Source organism: Balaenoptera borealis, assembly GCF_965194805.1.
Source record: "Balaenoptera borealis genome assembly, chromosome: 2".
Taxonomy (NCBI): Eukaryota; Metazoa; Chordata; class Mammalia; order Artiodactyla; family Balaenopteridae; genus Balaenoptera; species Balaenoptera borealis.
The window spans coordinates 60,774,418-60,793,678 of record NC_138867.1 but is presented as its reverse complement, the minus strand read 5'-3'; the positions used below and the strand labels follow the sequence as shown (position 1 = coordinate 60,793,678).

The window sequence follows — 19,261 nt, the reverse complement described above, 5'->3', positions numbered from 1 at the left end:
AACTCTCTGCACTATATTCTGGGCAATAGCCTTTGATCTCTGGTTTTCTACCCAAAGCCTTGGGTGGGTGACAAGTAGAATTTTTTCTAATCCTTATTTAAGATAAAGGACACCCACTCAAGGTCACTAGCTTTATGAGGGGACTCCATTCTAACTCCTTCTTCATGTGGCCCTGAGGCCTTATCTTCTGTTCCTTTGTAGGACCCTAATCCCTAATATCTATGTTTGTTCCAGATCCCTCATGGGCTGCTACTAACTTCATTTTATTTCTCTTTCTTTTTCCAATCTTAGCTGGGGACAGGTGGTTAAAGTTTATTGTATTTTGTCTAATGTGTTTTTCCAATTGTTTAGAGTAGACTTGAGTCCTTCTGTATCAGCTCAGTTCACCATATTGACCATTAGTATCTTTAAGGTATATTTTCATGTAATGATTAAAACATTATGGAAAAATCACCCTATTGTTATTAACTATATGGGTATTTGCTTCAGGAATAATGTATATCATTTTAGATGCTGAGCCACAGAGGAATATAGTGGAGATATAGGAGTTTAGTGAAAACCAACTTTAAAAAAAAGAAAAAAAACCTTAAATATGCAGACATTAAAATCATCAAGGGTTTGTCTTTTGTAAATGTAAAATTGTTTTTGAATGTTGAAATTTCCAAACCAAATTGAGGATGGGGGTGGGGGGGCGACTCTATGGCCAGGTGCAAAGGAAATGAGATGATTTTAGTTTGGTGCTACCTTCTAACACCTTCAGATCACAGCATGTGTAGGCAGCCTCCTTCTCTACCTCCATACAGAATGAGTACAGAAGTAATAAAAAATAATAATGATAATAGTTTGCATTCACCGAGTATTTACTATATGGTAAGCTCTCCTCTAAGTGCTTTATATTAACCCATTTAGTCCTTATAATAATTCTTCTAGGTAGTTTCTATTAATATCATTACCTTCCTCATTACAGATAAGGAAGCTAAAGTAGGAGAGGGTAAGTAACAATCCAGAATTACATTTCTATTAAGTAGCAATGGCAGAATTAAACTCCAGGCAGTCTGACTCCAGAGCCTGTGCTCTTAACCACTATGTTTTAATATTCAAAATTGTAAAAGAGATGTCAGAGGCAAAGATGATCCTGCCATAGTACAAGTTGTAAATCTGGAATAAAATCATAGTGAAGCTTTACAGTAAGTAGAGTATAAACTGTCTATAAGTTGCTTATTCCAAAGACAGATCCTAGGTTAGGAGTGGGTTTTTTTGTTTTTTGTTGTTTTTTTTTTTTTGGTAAGATAAACAAATAGTAATGAAGGACTAAGAAGGGGGATCTTGGAGGGAAAGTTTTACTGGGCCCTCCATGGTAAAATGTGGAGCTGGTATGGAGTGAAAAGTTATGGCCCATGGTGGACAAGACTGAGTGCATCTACAATATGAAACAAAACAGTCAGGAAGTCAGCACCAAAAGATGTTTTCTTCATCCCAACCTGTAGGTAGAGGCTTAGTCTGGTCACAAATTTAGACCTTTAGTTTGCTTTTCCACATAACTGGATGGTTTTATTATGTGCATTTTCCATATCCCTTGTGGGCACCAAAGTAAAACTTTAGAGCAACATACTTCACAAGGCTTTGAGGACATACATCTTTTAAAAATGAAGGTGTTTTGAGAATATATTAAAGGATACATAGTACGAGTCAGTCCATCAGTTGTCATTTATTGAGCAACAATTGTATATCCAGCAGTGTGGAAACCTATACAAATATGAAAGCCCATGCTCCTGCCTACAAGATCTCATTGTTTTGATGGAGGAAATATAATATATAAGACATTATACATGTTAATGCTAATTTCTGTAGCACTGAAATTCTTAAGTAATTCTGAGGAAGAAGAAATCAGTATGGATTAGATTAGTCAGGGGTTTTGTGTGTGAGATTGGTTTAATATAATAATAATAAGCAGTATTTATTGAGCTTTTACTTTGTGCTGACACTGTCCTAAACATTTTATATGTGTTACTCAGTTCAGATAAGGAGAGGATAATTAATCTTGCTACAAGATAATTAACTTGTAGTCACCCAGCTAGGAAGAGATGAAGCCGGAATTCAAACCCAGGCAGTCCAGTTCCAGAGTCCACTCCACAATTCCGTCTCCCATAAGAAAGAGAAAGTTCTGGGCAGAATACATAGAAGGCATTTGAGTCAGGAATATTAATACTGACAAGTATATAAAGAGGTGGTTTTAAATCCCCTTTGTGAGTTTTTGAGAGTGTTTTGTATTTGTAAGACTATGTGTGAAATTTCAGTAGTGTGCAATGATAGTCATAAAGCCTTAAAGTGAACTTGTTGCATATATATGGTCTTTAAATATTATGTGCTGAGTTGTTCTTTTTCTCCTATGCCTATAACAGAAGTCATTGAGAAATTGTGATTCTTTGTATGGTTGCTACTCTTACATTCTGTTTTCCTGGAGCAGATCTGCTACATAAATCAAGATATATTTAAGTTTAATTTTTCCCCAAATATGCAATATATATACAATTAAGTTTAAACAAAGCCTGAGTACATTTGGAACATAAAGGGAAATGAGCATTTTTAGTGGCACTTTCTTTAGCACTTTTACTGTGCATTTGTCAGTTGCATATCAGAGAAAAACATCTACCTTCTTGTAATGAAGTTTTTAATATTTTATCTGATAGCATCAGACCATCAGTGCCATTCTACAAGATTTAGAAGAAAAACAAGAAAATTTATTAGCGTTTGAAATAAGAACCCCTGAAGATGCAGGTAAATATATACTCATACTCAAGTCTGATTATTTCAATCATCCAAGGTATTGCTATCTCATCTTCTTTTTGGGGGGGGTAGGGTATAAGTATGATTGCATTTTTATGAAGTTCAAGAACAGGCCAAATTAACTTTCTGGTAGAATTCAAAATAGGAGTGCAGTGGGGTTGAAGGTGCCCTCCCCCAAAAATATGTCCACATTCTAAGCCTCAGAATCTGTGAATGTGACTTTTTTTGCAGGGGGGAGAGTCTTTACAGATATAATTAGAGATCTGAAAATGAGATTTGTCTTGGATTTTCCAAATGGGCTCTAAATCCAGTGACAAGTGTCCATATAAGAGACACACAAGAGAGAGACACAGAGAGAAGGAGAAGGCCATGTGAAGATGGAGGCAGAGACTGGAGTGATGCAACCACAAGCCAAGGAATGCCTGGAGCCACCAGAGACTAGAAGAGGCAAGGAAGTTTCCTCCCCTAGAGCCTTCAGAGGGAGTACAGTACTGTCAGTACCTTAATTTTGGACTTTACTCTTTGCAGGAGTATGATATCCCTTGAAACCAAAGTAAAATAATATAAAATGAAATCATTTTTTAAAAGTTATAATAAATCTTCAAAGTTAATTCTAAGTTATTGAGTAGACTAAGTATCTTCTCATAGAAGTATTTAGGGCAAGTTTCTCTTTATATAATGGTTATGCTACTGGTGTTTCATTGGGAAGAATTTTTAAAAATATAATTACACATCTTCAAATGCACTAGAAAAACTTCATGTCAGAGGGAACCAGTTCTGAATCGTTTGTGACTTCACTATACATTCCATGTTTGTCGTGTTGCAATTTGATAATAATTACTAAGCCATAAGCCAAATTATTATTTGTCCTGAGTAGGATTTATTTGAAGACTTGTTAGTTTACTTCTTTTATCCTGCATGAAACTTCCCATATTCTGCTCATAAGATAAAAGTACCCTTTGAGATAAAATCAGACACCTTGGGAAGATCCTTGATTTATAACCTTTTTTCTTTTTTTTTGGGCATTAATTTACTAAAACATATCTAAATTTTAGAGTTGAAACTCACAAAATTTCAAACATTTAAGGCATTACCAGAAATTATTAGATGTGTGAGAAATAATGTATTAGATAGTATTAATTAAACAATGGATGGTCTGTATTTAATTTTTTCTCCCATATGCTACTTTATTATTTTTTAAATTTTTATTTCATATTGGAGTATAGTTGATTAACAATGTTGTGTTAGTTTCAGATGTATATATAGCAAAGTGATTCAGTTATACATATACACATATCTGTTCTTTTTCAAGTTCCTTTTCCATTTAGGTTATTACAGAATATTGAGAAGAGTTCCCTGTGCTATACAGTAGGTCCTTGTTGGTTATCTGTTTTAAATATAGCAGTGTGTATATGTCAATCCCAAACTCCCAGTGTATCCCTCTCCCCCACCCTCTCCCACTGGTAACCATAAGTTTGTTCTCTAAGTCTGTGAGTCTTTTTCTGTATTGTAAATAAGTTCATTTGTATCATTCTTTTTAGATTCCGCATATAAGCGATATCATATGATATTTGTCTTTGTCTAACTTACTTCACTTAGTATGATAATCTCCAGATCCAACCACGTTGCTGCAAATGGCAGCATTATTTCATTCTTTTTAATGGCTGAGTAATATTCCACTGTATATATGTACCACATCTTCTTTATCATTCATCTGTCGGGCATTTAGGTTGCTGCCATGTCTTGGCTATTGTACACAGCACTGCAGTGAATATTGGGTTGCATGTATCCCTTTGAACCCTGGTGTTCTCCGGATATATGCCCAGGAGTGGGATTGCTGGATCATATGGTAGCTCTATTTTTAGTTTTTTAAGGAACCTCAGTACTGTTCTCCTTAGTGGCTGCACCAATTTACATTCCCACCAACAGTGTAGGAGGGTTCTCTTTTCTCCATACCCTCTCCAGCATTTATTGTTTGTACACTTTCTGGTGATGGCCATTCTGACTGGTGTGAGGTGATGTCTCATTGTAGATGTGATTTGCATTTCTCTAATAATTAGCAATATTGACCATCTCTTTTCATGTGCCTCTTGGCCATCTGTATATATCCTTTGGAGAAATGTTCTTTTTATTTAGTTATTCTCCCCATTTTTTGATTGGGTTATTTTTTTTTTAAGTACATATTTTTTTTTAATTAATTAATTATTTATTTTATTTTTGGCTGTGTTGGGTCTTCGCTTCTGTGCGAGGGCTCTCTCCAGTTGCGGCAAGTGGGGGCCACTCCTCCTCGCGGTGCGCGGGCCTCTCACTATCGCGGCCTCTCTTGTTGCGGAGCACAGGCTCCAGACGCGCAGGCTCAGTAGCTGTGGCTCACGGGCCCAGTCACTCCGTGGCATGTGGGATCTTCCCAGACCAGGGCTCGAACCCGTGTCCCCTGCATTGGCAGGTGGACTCCCAACCACTGCGCCACCAGGGAAGCCCCGGGTTATTTTTTGATATAGAGCCTCATGAGCTGTTTGTAAATTTTGAAGATTAATCCCTTTTCGGTCACATCGTTTGCAAATATTTTCTCCCATTCTGTGAGTTTTTGTTTTGTTTATGGTTTCCTTTGCTGTGCAGAAGCTTTTGAATTTAATTAGGTCCCATTTGTTTATTTTTGTTTTTATTTCCATTACTCTAGGAGATGGATCTAAAAAGATAATGCTGCGATTTATATCAAAGAGTGTTCTGCCTGTGTTTTCCTCTAAGAATTTTATAGTATCGAGTCTTACATTTAGGTCCTTAATCCATTTTGAGTTATTTTATCTTTATGGTGTTAAAGAATGTTCTAATTTCATTTTTTTATATGTAGCTGTCCAGTTTTCCCAGAACCATTTATTGAAGAGACTGTCTTTTCTCCACTGTATAGTCTTTCCTCCTTTGTCTTAGATTAATTGACCATAGGAGTGTGGGTTTATTTCTGGGCTTTCTGTCTTTTTCCATTGATCTATATTTCTGTTTTTGTACCAGTACCATACTGTTTTGATGACCGTAGCTTTGTAGTATAGTCTGAAGCCAGGGAGCCTGATTCCTCCAGCTCCATTTTTCTTTCTCAAGATCACTTTGACTATTCGGGGTCTTTTGTGTCTCCATTGTTCTAGTTCTGTGAAAAATGCCATTGGTAATTTGATAGGGATTTCATTGAATCTGTAGATTGCCTTGGGTTGTATAGTCATTTTGACAATACTGATTCTTCCAATCCAAGAACATGGTATATCTTTCCATCTGTTTGTGTCATATTTGATTTCTTTCATCAGCGTCTTACAGTTTTCAGAATACAGGTCTTTTGCCTCCTTAGGTAGGTTTATTCCTAGGTATTTTATTCTTTTTGATGTGATGGTAAATGGGATTGTTTCTTTAATTTCTCTTTCTGATCTTTCATTGTTAGTGTATAGAAATGTTGTATAGTATCATGTCATCTGCAGACGGTGACAGTTTTACTTCTTCTTTTCCAATTTGGATTCCTTTTATTTCTTTTTCTTCTTTGATTGCTGTGGCTAGGACTTCCAATACTATGTTGAATAAAAGTGGTGAGAGTGGACATCCGTGTCTTGTTCCTGATCTTAGAGGAAATGCTTTCAGCAGCTTTTTTCTTTTTTTTTTTTTTTTGAGTATGATGCTAGCTATAGATTTGTCATATATGGCCTTTATTATGTTGAGGAATGTTCCCTCTCTGCCCACTTTCTGGAGAGTTTTTATCATAAATGGGTGTTGAATTTTGTCCAGTTTTTCTGCATCTGCTGAGATGATCATATGGTTTTTATTCTTCAATTTGTTGATGTGGTGTTGTATCACACTGATTGATTTGTGGTTATTTTAAAATCCTTGCATCCCTGGGATAAGTCCCACTTGATCATGGTGTATGATCCTTTTAATGTATTGTTGGATTCAATTTGCTAGTATTTTGTTGAGGATTTTTGCATCTATGTTCATCAGTGATATTGGCCAGTAATTTTCTTTCTTTTTGTGTTATCTTTGTCTGGTTTTGGTATCAGGGTGATAGTGTCCTCACAGAATGAGTTTGGGAGTGTTCATTCCTCTGCAATTTTTTGGAATAGTTTCAGAAGGGTGGGTGTTAACTCTTCTCTAAATGTTTGATAGAATTTGCCTGTGAAGCCATCTGGTCCTGGACTTTTGTTTGTTGGGAGCTTTTAAATCACAATTTCAATTTCAGTACTTGTGATTGGTCTGTTCGTATTTTCTCTTTCTTCCTGGTTCAGTCTTGGGAGATTGTACCTTTCTAAGAATTTGTCCATTTCTTCTAGGTTGTCCATTTAATTGGCATATAGTTTATTGTAGTAGTCTTTTGTGATCCTTTGTATCTCTGGGGTGTCCATTGTAACTTCTCCTTTTATATTTCTAATTTTATTGATTTGAGCCCTCTCCCTTTTTTTCTTGATCAGTCCAGCTAAAGGTTTATCAGTTTTGTTTATCTTTTTAAAGAACTTTTTAGTTTCATTGATCTTTTCTATTGTTTTCTTCATCTCTATTTCATTTATTTCTGCTCAGATCTTTATGATTTCTTTCCTTCTACTAACTTTGAGTTTTGTTTGTTCTTCTTTCCCTAGTTGCTTTAGGTGTAAGCTTAGGTTGTTTATTTGAGATTTTTCTTGTTTCCTGAGGTAAGATTGTATTGCTATAAACTTCCCTCTTAGAACTGTTTTTGCTGTGTCCCATAGGTTTTGGATCATCGTGCTTTTGTTTTCATTTGTCTCTAGGTATTTTTTTATTTCCTCTTTGATTTCTTCAGTGATCCATTGGTTGTTTAGTAGTGTATTGTTTAGCTTCCACTTGTTCGTGTTTTTTACAGTTTTTTTCTTGTAGTTGATTTCTAATCTCATAGTGTTGTGGTCAGAAAAGTTGCTTGATAGGATTTCCATTTTTTTAAGTTTACGAAGGCTCACTTTGTGGCCCAGCATGTGATCAGTCCTGGAGAATGTTCCATGTGCACTTGAGAAGAATGCGTATTCTGCTGCTTTTGGATGGAATGCTCCATAATATCAATTAAGTACATCTGGTCTAATGTGTCATCTAAGGCCTGTGTTTTCTTACTGATTTTCTTTCTGGATGATCTGTTCATTGATGAAAGTGGAGTGTTAAAGTCCCCCACTATTATTGTGTTATTGTCAGTTGCTCCTTTTATGGCTGTTAGTATTTGCCTTATATATTGAGGTGCTCCTATGTTGGGTACATATATATTTACAATTGTTATATCTTCTTCTTGGATTGATCCCTTGATCATTATGTAGTGTCCTTTTTTGCCTCTTGTGACAGTCTTTATTTTAAAGTCTATTTTGTCTGATATGAGTATTGCTACTCCAGCTTTCGTTTGATTTCCGTTTGCATGGAATACCTTTTTTCATCCCCTCATTTTCAGTCTGTATGTCCCTAGATCTGAAGTGGGTCTCTTGTAGACAGCATATATATGGGTCTTGTTTTTGTATCCATTCAGCCAGTTTATGTCTTTTGGTTGGGCCATTTAATCCGTTTTCATTTAAGATAATTATCAACATGTATGTTCCTATTGCCATTTTGTTAATGTTTCGGATTTGGTTTTCTAGGTCTTTTTTCCTCCCTTACTCTTTTGTTCTCTTCTCTTGTGATTTGGTGATTAACTTTAGTGTTGTGTTTGGATTCCTTTTTCTTTTGTGTGTGTGTATCTATTGTAGATTTTTGGTTTGCGGTTACCATGAGGTTTTGATATAGCAGTCTATATATATACAAGATTGTTTTAAATGCTGTTTTTTTTATTTCAAATGCATTTCCAGTATCCTGAATTTGTACTCTCCTCTTCTCACGATTGCTGGTTTTGATATCATATTTGCATGTGGATGATTTCCTACCTTTACTATATGTTTGCCTTTACTGGTGAGCTTTTCCATTCATCATTTTCTCATTTCTAGTTGTGGCCTTTTCTTTTCCACCTAGAGAAGTTCCTGCAGCATTTGTTGCAAAGCAGGTCTGATGGTGCTGAATTCTCTTAGCTTTTGCTTCTCTGTAAAGCTTTTGATTTCTCTGTCGAATCTGAATGAGAGCCTTGCTGGATAGAGTATTCTTGGTTGTAGGTTCTTTCCTTTTATCACTTTAAGTATATTGTGCCACTCCCTTCTGACCTGCAGGGTTTCTGCTGAGAAAGCAGCTGATAACCTTATGGGAATTCCCTTGTATGTTATTTGTTGTTTTTCTCTTGTAGCTTTTAATATTTTGTCTTTGTTTTTAATTTTTGTCAATTCGATTACTATGTGTCTCAGCATGTTTCTCCTTGGGTTTATCCTGCCTGGGACTATCTGTGCTTCCTGGACTTGGGTGACTATTTCCTTTCCCATGTTAGGGAAGTTTTCAGCTGTTATCTCTTTAAATATTTTCTCATGTCCTTTCTCTCTCTTCTCCTTCTGAGACCCCTGTAATGTGAATGTTGGTGCATTTAGTGTTGTCCCAGAGGTCTGTTAGGCTGTCCTCATTTCCTTTCATTCTTTTTTCTTTATTCTGTTCTGCAGCAGTGATTTCTACCATCTGGCTTCCAGCTCACTTATCCGTTCTTCTGCCTCAGTTATTCTGCTATTGATTCCTTCTAGTGTATTTTTTATTTCAGTTATTGTACTTTTCATCTCTGTTTGTTCTTTAATTCTTCTAGGTCTTTGTTAAACATTTCTTGTATCTTCTCAATCCGTGCCTACATTATTTTTTCAAGGTCTTGAATCATCTTTACTATCATTACTCTGAATTCTTTTTCAGATGGATTGCCCATTTCCACTTCACTTAGTTGTTCTTCTGGTGTTTTATCTTGTTCCTTCATCTGGGACATATTCCTTTGCTATCTCATTTTGTCTAACTTTCTGAGATTGCTGTTTCCATTCTGCAGGCTGCAGGGTTATAGTTCTTTTTGCTTCTGCTGTCTGCCCCCCCAGTGGATGAGGCTGTATAAGAGGCTTGTGTAGGCTTCCTGGTGGGAGGGACTGGTTCCTGCCCACTGGTGGGTGGAGCTGGGTGTTGTCCCTCTGGTGGGCGGGCCATGTCAAGGGTGTGTTTAGCCAGCAGCTGTGTGCTCAGAAAGACTTTAAGTAGCCTGTCTGCTGGTGGGTAGAGCTGTGTTCCTGCCCTGTTGGTTGTTTGGCCCAAGGTGTCCCAGCACTGGAGCCCACAGGCTGTTGGGTGGGGCCAGGTCTTGGTGAGAAAATGGCGCCCTCCAGGAGGGCTCACGCCAATGAGTACTACCCAGAACTACTGCCACCAGTGTCTTTGTCCCTGCAGTGAGGCACAGCCACCCCCCACCTCTGCAGGAGACCCTCCAATACTAGCAGGTAGGTCTGGGCCAGGCTCTCATGAAGTCATTGCTTTTTCCCCTGGGTCCTAGTGCACATGAGACCTTGTGTGCACCCTCCAAGAGTGGAGTTTCTGTTTCTCGCAGTGCTGTGGAATTCCTGCGATCAAACCCTGCTGGCCTTCAAAGCCAGATTCTCTGGGGCTTCCTCCTCCCATTGCCAAACCCCCAGGCTGGGGAGCCTGACGTGGGGCTCAGAACTTTCACTCCTGTGGGAGAACTTCTGTGGTATAATTATTTTACAGTTTGTGGGTTGCCCACCTGGCAGGTATGGGATTTGATTTTATCACGATTGCACCCCTCCTACTGTCTCATTGTGGTTTCTTTGTCTTTGGATGTAGGATATCTTTTTTGGTAGGTGTGCTAGATGTGCTGTTTTTACATTCTTTTTTGTCATAGTCATCATTCTTAGTAGTTACATAGTAAATGTTCAATAAATGTTCCATGGTTTACTTAATTTTCCCCTTTTTGTTGAGCATTTAGATTTTTGTAATTTTTTGCTATTACACTACAACACATAGTTTTTTCTGGGTTTAGGATTATCTTCTTAGGAAAAATTAACATAATTGAAATTATTGGGTCAAAAATATATAAACATTTTAAAATCTATTGGTTCATATTGATAAATTGATTTCCTAAAGTATTACATAATAATTTGTACTTCTGCCAACACACATTCGTGTTTGTTTGCCTTTATGCTGCTAATAGCATCAGTATTTTCATTTTAAATAATTTTACGGAAAAAAAAAATTTTACTAGTTTAATAAAAAATATGCGTCGTATTTTCATCTGCCATATTGATTTTATTAGTGGTACTTTTTCACTAGTTTTATTTTCTGTTTCGTAAACTGACTGTTCCTGTTTGTTAATAAATTGGAGCCATTTTATATAATCAAGTTATTGACCCCTTTTCTGCCATAACTGCTGCAAATACTTTTTTCACCTCTTAACTGTCTTTTTATTCATAACATGTTAGTGTGGGCTTAAATACAGAAATTCTCAAATTCTGTATAATAGAATGTATCAGCCTCTTTGCTGTTTCTTTTAATGCTTCTAAGTTTAGAAACTTTCCTCCCCTCCCCACCCCCAGGCTTTGTAACTTAATTTTATTCTGTTATAACCATGATTCTGTTATCACCATGATTATTCTAATCATGATCCCTATTTTTGGTTTCATTGCCCCTTTAGGGGAGGAGAGGTAAGGCAGTAGGACTCTAGAGTTCTTGGCTGGTGATCAAGTCCTGACTGTGGTTGGCGCCATCACTCTTTTACAGTTGTTTAAAACTAAGTTTCTTCAAAACAAAATTTCTGAGGCTGTTCTGAAACTTCTACATAGCTCCCATAATGTGACAGTGCACATTTTTCTTTCCCTGGGCCCTCTCAGTCTCCTCTCAGCTTCTTTTTTTTCCTGGTGGTCCACCTTACACAGATTGTCACCCTCAGGTACAAACCCTCATAAGCAGGACCACAGGGCAGTCTACACACTGTCTTCAAGATCCTGGCTTCTTGGACCCACTGTTAGAAGGAAGGACAATTAATTCCTAGCACAGTAGCAACTTTCTCCTTGCCGTGCTGTGGAAGCTCCCTGCATTTCAGGGTCTCAACCTCTAGATGTTCAAGGTCAAAGAGGAAGTCAGATATGAGTCCATTGTCACCTCAATAGAAAGTCATTACACTCTTAATAGTCCTTTGAGAAACTACCCCTTTAGGCTTGAGGTAAAGGGGAGAAACGCCCTCACCTTTCACTTTTGCTGCTCAGCATAGAGAATCCCACCCAGTTAAGCTACAGTTCTCTAAAGAAACAGCTTTACAAAGTCACCACCTCCATATTCTGACACCTTTTGTATCTTTGATCCAGTTGAGGGATCCAAGAGTAATGAATTTTTTTTGTACATTTCTTTGTAAATTTTTCTTATTGATGTTTTATATACACTTTGATGTCAAATATTTTTAGTGCCTCAACTGAATTGAGGCAGAAAAAAATGTTCATTTTAAACATTTTATATGTTTTTTTTCCTAAGCATCTTAACTCTGTAATTCAACTGAAATTTCTCTGCCACATACGGTATAAGGATAGAATAGGGCTTTCCCCCATATTACTACCCCATTTGCCTACTCTTATTTGTTGAATAATTCCTCTCATCTTCATTGTTTACAATGCCTTATTATCACATATTAAAATCTTACACATATTAGGGCAATTTCTAGGTTTTCTCTAAGATACCATTGATTAATTTTGTCTCTTTGATAAATAAGTATATAGTATCAAGTTACATGTAAAACATCTTTATATCCATTCTTATAGAAATATATAGACTCTTTTAGGTTACTATGATAATGTTATTTTTACCAGTGGTTTAAAATTCAGTTAGAAAACCCAAATGTAACAGGAGACATAGATAATGTAAATGTTTTTTATTAAAGTGTCAAATCTGCTAAAAATTTATATATAAATTCTTAATTATCATACAAGTTTCTCCCCTTTGTTAGCATATGCATCACATCATGAAACTAATCTTTTGCCATAATAATAGGGAGATAAAGAAACTAGTCTGGGAACAGACTCTATACTTATCAAATCATTTGTCTGATTTGCAGAGGGAGGTTCTAGAGCAAATTCCAACTATGAACTTCATGTCATTTTTCACCACTGATTTTGTCTAGTTAAATTATCTAGAAAAATATACGTTGGTCTAAAAAATTAGGAAAAAGCTTAAGGAACAAAGCCAAAAATGAAATGAATAGCAAGTAGGCTTAAAATAAATAAAATGTATTCATCTAAGCGAAATTTCCTATTTGGGAATCTGGGTTTGGACATAACTGACATTTACATGTAAATCCTTTGAATCTGTGATGGGAGAGGTCATGATGCCTTGGGAAGCAATGGAAGAAAGTAGGAAAAATTTAATTATTATAAAAGTAATTTTATATAGATCAATAAGTGACTGTAGATATCATATAGCCCTATCTAAGTGTTAAGTGTAAAGAACAAAACCTGACAGTGTGGGACTTCCCTGGTGGTGCAGTGGTTAAGAATCCTCCTGCCAATGCAGGGGACACGGGTTCGAGCCCTGGTCCATGGAGATCTCACATGCCACAGAGCAACTAAGCCCGTGCACCACGACTGCTGAGCCTGTGCTCTAGAGCCCACGAGCCACAACTACTGAGCCTGCGTGCCGCAACTACTGAAGCCTGCATGCCTAGAGCCCATGCTCTGCAACAAGAGAAGCCACCGCAATGAGAAGCCTGTATACTGCAAGGAAGAGTAGCCCCCACTCGCCACAACTAGAGGAAGCCCATGTGCAGCAATGAAGACCCAACGCAGCCAAAAATAAATAAAATAAAAAATAAATTAATTAAAAAAAAGAACTGATAGTGTGACTCTTATTTTTAAGTACATATAATGTATATAGTACAAATATAGTATAGAACAATATATTATATAAATATATTTTAAAGTTTACACACACCAAAGTATTAACAGCAATCTCTTTCATGGAGTGAAATATTGAGGAGAAGGAGTGGTTGAATGGGATAGTCTTTGACTTCTCTTCTCTGTAAACATTCATATTATTTGCATATTTTCTTTACATTGACAATGTATTCCTTTTGTATTTTAAAAAGTAAATAATTTTAACAGACAAAATATTTATCTTCCTATTTATTTTCCTTCACTACCCTCATTTCACAGGTAAGGAAGCTGACCAGAGAGGTCAGTGACTTGTCCAGGTTCACAAAGCTTAGTCAGTGGGGTAGCAGGATTAGAATTCAGTCTGGCCTGCTTCTTCTTAATACCATGTTCTTACTTATACACTTCAGGGTACTTCCATAGAGTGACATAATTCCTAGGGAAATAATGGCTTTTTAATTAACACTAAGGCTAAGTCCTGTGTGACCAAATTTAACATTTGTTATCTCTCAATTAACTGACTTTTTATTTTATTACCATGTTTCTAGAACAATACATTGATAAGATGTTAGAGATAAAGGAGGTTATGGACAACGTGCTTGCCAAACAGAAGGCAGAAAGGGATGATTTAGCTAAAAAATACAGGTGAGTGAAAAAAAAAATAGGAATGCTTTAGAGTTTTCAGAATTTATCTATTTTTATCTACAATAGGCCTAGAATTTCTTAAGATTACAAATGTTGCTTAGGACCAGAAAAGGACTTTATGAGGTCATCTAATCTTTTACCTCCATGAGGAATTATACTTCCTAGAAAGATGTTTTTCTACTTTATTACTTGAAATGTTCAGAAAAGGACATTTTACTATCTTAAAAAGTTGTCTACAGCCATGAATTTTATGAAAGCCTTTCTGGTCATGAATCCCGTAAGTAAATTTCTTTCCTTAGTAAACTCACATTTTTTACATTAAAATTTTTTCTTTTATGCTATCACAAATGTTCTTCTAAGCAGTTTAATCATGTATATTTTGTGGTTTTGTGTACTTCTAAACTCTCAGGGTCCTTAAAGAGTTTTATCCTGATTATATTGATTACTTACCTCTTATCATCCTTTTTTTTGAGAAATTTGTTATATATTTTTTCTTGTTTTGAGTGTTATTTTTTTTAGTTTTTCTATTTTTTTTCTTTTTTCTTGTGATGAGAACTTTTAAGGTCTACTCTCTTAGCAACTTTCAAATATGTAATACAGTATTATCAACTATAGTCACCATGCTATATATTACACTCCCATGCCTTATTTATTTCATAACTGGAAATTTATCTTTTGATTACCTTCACCCATTTCACCCACCTGCCACCTCCACCAACCACCAATCTGTTCTCTGTATCTATGCCTTTTTTGTTTTTGCTTTAGCTTCCAAATATCAGTGACATCATACAGTATTTGTCTTTCTCTGTCTGACTTTTTTCACTTAGCATAGCGCTCTCAAGATCCATCCATGTTGTCACAAATGGCAGGATTTATTTTTTTTATGGCTGAATAATATTCCTTTATATATGTGTGTCTTCATACTAATGTTGCTATTAGCCTTAAAATCTTGTAATCTAGAGAGCATTTGTATTTTCTGTCTGAACTCTTTGTTTCACATAGTTTTAAATGTGATATTAATTTCTTCTTTCTTCTCCTCTATCTATCCAGGTTCTTGCATTTTATACTACCAGTTATTTGCTAATCTGATTTCTTCTTGATGCTTCTTCCACTTATATCTACTACTTGCTTTGACATCCAGTCGGTTAGAGTTCAGTACCAACAACTCTAAACTGTGTTAGGAGAGACAAGTACCTATACTATTGCTTTCTCTTAAAACAGCTGCTCTAAAAAGATGGTCCCTGAGGGTCCCTGAGACCATTTCAAAGGGTCTAAGAAGTCAAAACCATTTTTATAATAACATTAAGATGTTATTTGCCCACTTTTGCTCTCATTTTCTCATAAGTGTGCAGTGGAATTTTCTAGAGGCCACATGGCATGTGATGATATCGTCACTCTAATAGCTAATGGAATGTGCACTTGTGTAGTCTTGTGTTTTAAAATTTTCTGTCTTATTTTCTAAAACAGTAAATATTGATAGATATAACTCAAATAAACAAAAGCTCTTTGCGTTCCTCAGTAATTTTTAAGAGTATAAAAAAGTCCTGAAACCAAAAAGTTTGAGAGCTACTGTAAACAAAGTGTCCAATATCCTGAAGATCAGTGTGGAATAGGTGGGTATAACCAAAAGACAGGTGTGGATGAGCCAGTTTCCTCCCATTCAGTCTTCAAGCCCCTGAGAGGCTTGGTTTAAGGAGGGCACACAGGATAATGCTTATCTGGGTAGTCACTTCAAAGTACCTCACTACAGATTCAAAGTACAATTATTGGACTGGCCAAAAAGTTCATTCGGATTTTTCCGTAACATCTTGCGGAAAAACCCAAATGAGCTTTTTGGCCAACCCAATACAATAAGTACTTGATGAATTGACGTTTCTCAGGTCTAGCTTACTTATAATTATTCACAAAACAATCTCAGTCCTCCATAAGTAAGGGAATTTGGGTGGAACTTACTCCCAAATTTTCCTTCTTGATACACCATTTCACTGTAAACAGGTAAGCGAATTCCAAACTTAAAGAATGGTGTTGCTCCTTGGCCATCAATTTATACCTTCCAACTAAAGGACTACTAGGTATCTAGATAAGCAACCCAAGTTTTGTTTCTCTTTTAGGGCGGACTCACAACTGATAAGTAATGATGTGAATATAAATGTGGATAACCACACTGTCACCTCCTAAAAAAGGCAAACTTATTTACCTCAAGTAAAGCAACAGTTTTCTCTCAAAGAATATACATTGCAAAGATAGTCTCTTGTGTACTTTGAGCTGATTAAATTGACACAAAGTATAAAATCTAAATGATTGCTAAAAAAAAAGTTTTCTACTGTTTTTGTATTTTCTCCTCTTTCTGTTTCTTCCTACAGGGTGTCCATAGAGTCATTTAAGCATGGAGTCCTGAGAGAGCAACTAGCTAACTTGGCCACAAGGCAGAAGAGCCTTTTACTTGTAGCAAAAAAACAGAAAAAAATAAGCCAGAAAATTCAGAACTATAAGAATGTTAGATCTTTGTCTGGTCTTAGTTTCAAGAAGCTGCCATTGAGCTCAGAAATCTCTAATGAAAAGGACAGCCAAGAGTTTACCAGTCTAGAAAATTCAGTACAGCCCCAGTCAGGTTCATTTTCTCCTGTCAGCCTTGTTTGTGGAAGCGTGCAGGAAACACAGTTGTCTTGGGAAATTTGGCATGACAACCAAAATACCAACACTTGTCTAAATTCAAAGACAGTGAGAAGGGAAGAATTTTCTGGAAATGAACTGAATTCTAAACAAAGTGTCAGTGACTGTACCTTAGATAGATTATCAAAATCCAGACTTTCAGATGGCACTAAGAAGATTAAATTACAATCCCAACCTATTTCTTTTATTGCTCAAGCAGAATATTCACAAAAAGAAAATGATCTTACAGATACTACAGCCAAAGGGCATGAGTCCTTTAGTCCTTCAGCAGTAACTGGCACATTAAAGATTTCAGAAACCGCAAGTGTATTTGCCCACAATGATGCCAGTCCATCAGCTGTTATTTGTGATCAGGCTCTTTCCAATTGTGATCCAAAAAAAGGAAACAGGAAAACAGCTTCCCAGCAACCACACAGGGGGACATCAGAATCCCTGGTACATCAAGGGATTGATGTCTTTGGCAGTAATACGGGGCATCAGGTGAAACCTTATCTTAAAAAATCAGCTCTTGCTGTTCCACATGCAAATGATAGTCAGAGCTCCTCCTCCTCTGGGTCTGGCCGTCAACATACTATAAAAAATCCTTCAAAATACAGCACAACTCCTAAAAAGAAATGTATGCAGATAAAGGATCTGATATTGCTAGGAAGAATTAATCCGGGAAATAATATTCTGGAATTCAAAACACAGGTATCCTTTTTTTTTCTCTAAAATTATGTAAATTTTACAAGTAAGTGAGTAAATGTTGCTGTCACATAGCGTTTAGCTCTAATTAGGGGAATAGGGTTTGGCTGGGCTTCTTGAATGGAGAGATTGAACCATTATATCTTAGCAAGTGAAATCATGCTTCTAAAATTGCCCTGTACATTTTAGTCACAAGCACCTTTAGGCTCTCAGACCAGAATTAGTCAGTTTTACTGCAGCAGGAAAGATTTAAGAACAAAATAAAAATAATAAATTGGAGCTGTGTTTGGTTCCAAAGTTTTGGGAACTACCAGTGTGTACTGCTAAAGCTTTCCCTAATAAGGGTTAAGTATAAACTCATCTTCCATAGTAGCTCAATTTAGAAACAGAAAGTGACTTAGAGTTTGGGTAAATATAACTCAAAACAATATCACATATGCATAATAACAGAAGATGAAAAAAAAGGTTCTGCTAGAAATGCCTACAAAGGAGGCTTCCTTTCCCTTTTTCCCCCATTCAGTTTTTGAAAGAGGATATAAGAGTGGCAAAGATTGCAGGGTCCTGGAATGCTGCTTTGCTTGTGGACCAATCCAACAGAAAACCAATCCAAGCTAATTGGAATTTAATCTAAATGACCCCTTTTTTCAACCCTTTCCACTTCTGGATTATAAGACTTTTCGTAGTTAATAAGCTTTATTTATAAGTTAGGAGCAAAAAAATTTAATTTTAAAGCTCCAAGCTATAGTTTAAACACTAAATTAGCAGCTTGATCTCAGATCCCTTGATGTTCCTGTTTGCTTGCCTGTCAACCAATTTATTGCTAAGTAGTACCTACTTCACATTAGCCAAAGTAACTCAAATTTCAGTTATTAATTGGTTACATTAACTAAAATTTTGACAGCTGTGGTTACTTCTCTGGATCAGCAATGATAAAATTCTAATATGATTTTTTGTATTTCAGCTATTTTTAACAGCTTTATTGAGATACAATTGATATACAATACACTACACATATTTAAAGTATATAATTTGACAAGTTTTGACGTATGTACATACGCAAAGTATAAAATCTAAGTGATTGCTAAAAGAAAAAAGTTTTCTACTGTTTTTGTATTTTTTCCTCTTTCTTCCTACAGGGTGTCCATAGAGTCATTTAAGCATATTGGTCTGTAGTTTTCTTGTATTGTCTTTGGTTTTGGTCTCAGAGTAATACTGGTCTCACAGAATGAATTCCAAAGTGTTTCCTCCTCTTCTATTTTTTGGAAGAGTTTGTGAATTGGTATTAAGTCTTTTTAAAATGTTTTCTAGTAATCAGCAGTAAAACCATCTGTACCTGGACATTTTTGTTGTTGTTGATAGTTTTTTGATTATTAATTCAGTGTCTACTTTTTATAGTTTTTTTTTCAGATTGTCTATTTCTTCTTGAGTCAGTTTTGGTAGTTTGTACCTTTCTAGGAATGTGCTCATTTCATCTAATTTATTGGCATACAGTTGTTCATAGTGTCTCTTATAGTCCTTTTTATTTCTATAAGGTCAGTAGTAATGTCCACATTTTCATTTTTGCTCTTAGCAATTTGAGTCTTCCCTCTTGCTTTTCTTGGTTAATCTAGCTAAACGTTTGTCAATTTTATTAATCTTTTCAAAGAACCAATTTTGATTTTGTTGATTTTCTCTATTTTTCTATTGCATGTTTTACTTTTTTC

General features: G+C 36.0%; 1 protein-coding gene across 1 annotated transcript in view; it reads left to right on the top strand.

Annotated features, from left to right (window-relative positions):
• ANKRD31 (ankyrin repeat domain 31) overlaps positions 1-19,261 on the top strand; it is a 139,179-nt gene that overhangs the window by 82,099 nt on the left and 37,819 nt on the right. Inside the window, exons 20-22 of the mRNA XM_082374969.1 lie at positions 2,691-2,778; positions 14,105-14,201; positions 16,565-17,564. Coding sequence (XP_082231095.1) covers positions 2,691-2,778; positions 14,105-14,201; positions 16,565-17,564 — 1,185 coding nt within the window. The remainder of the gene's footprint in view (positions 1-2,690; positions 2,779-14,104; positions 14,202-16,564; positions 17,565-19,261) is intronic.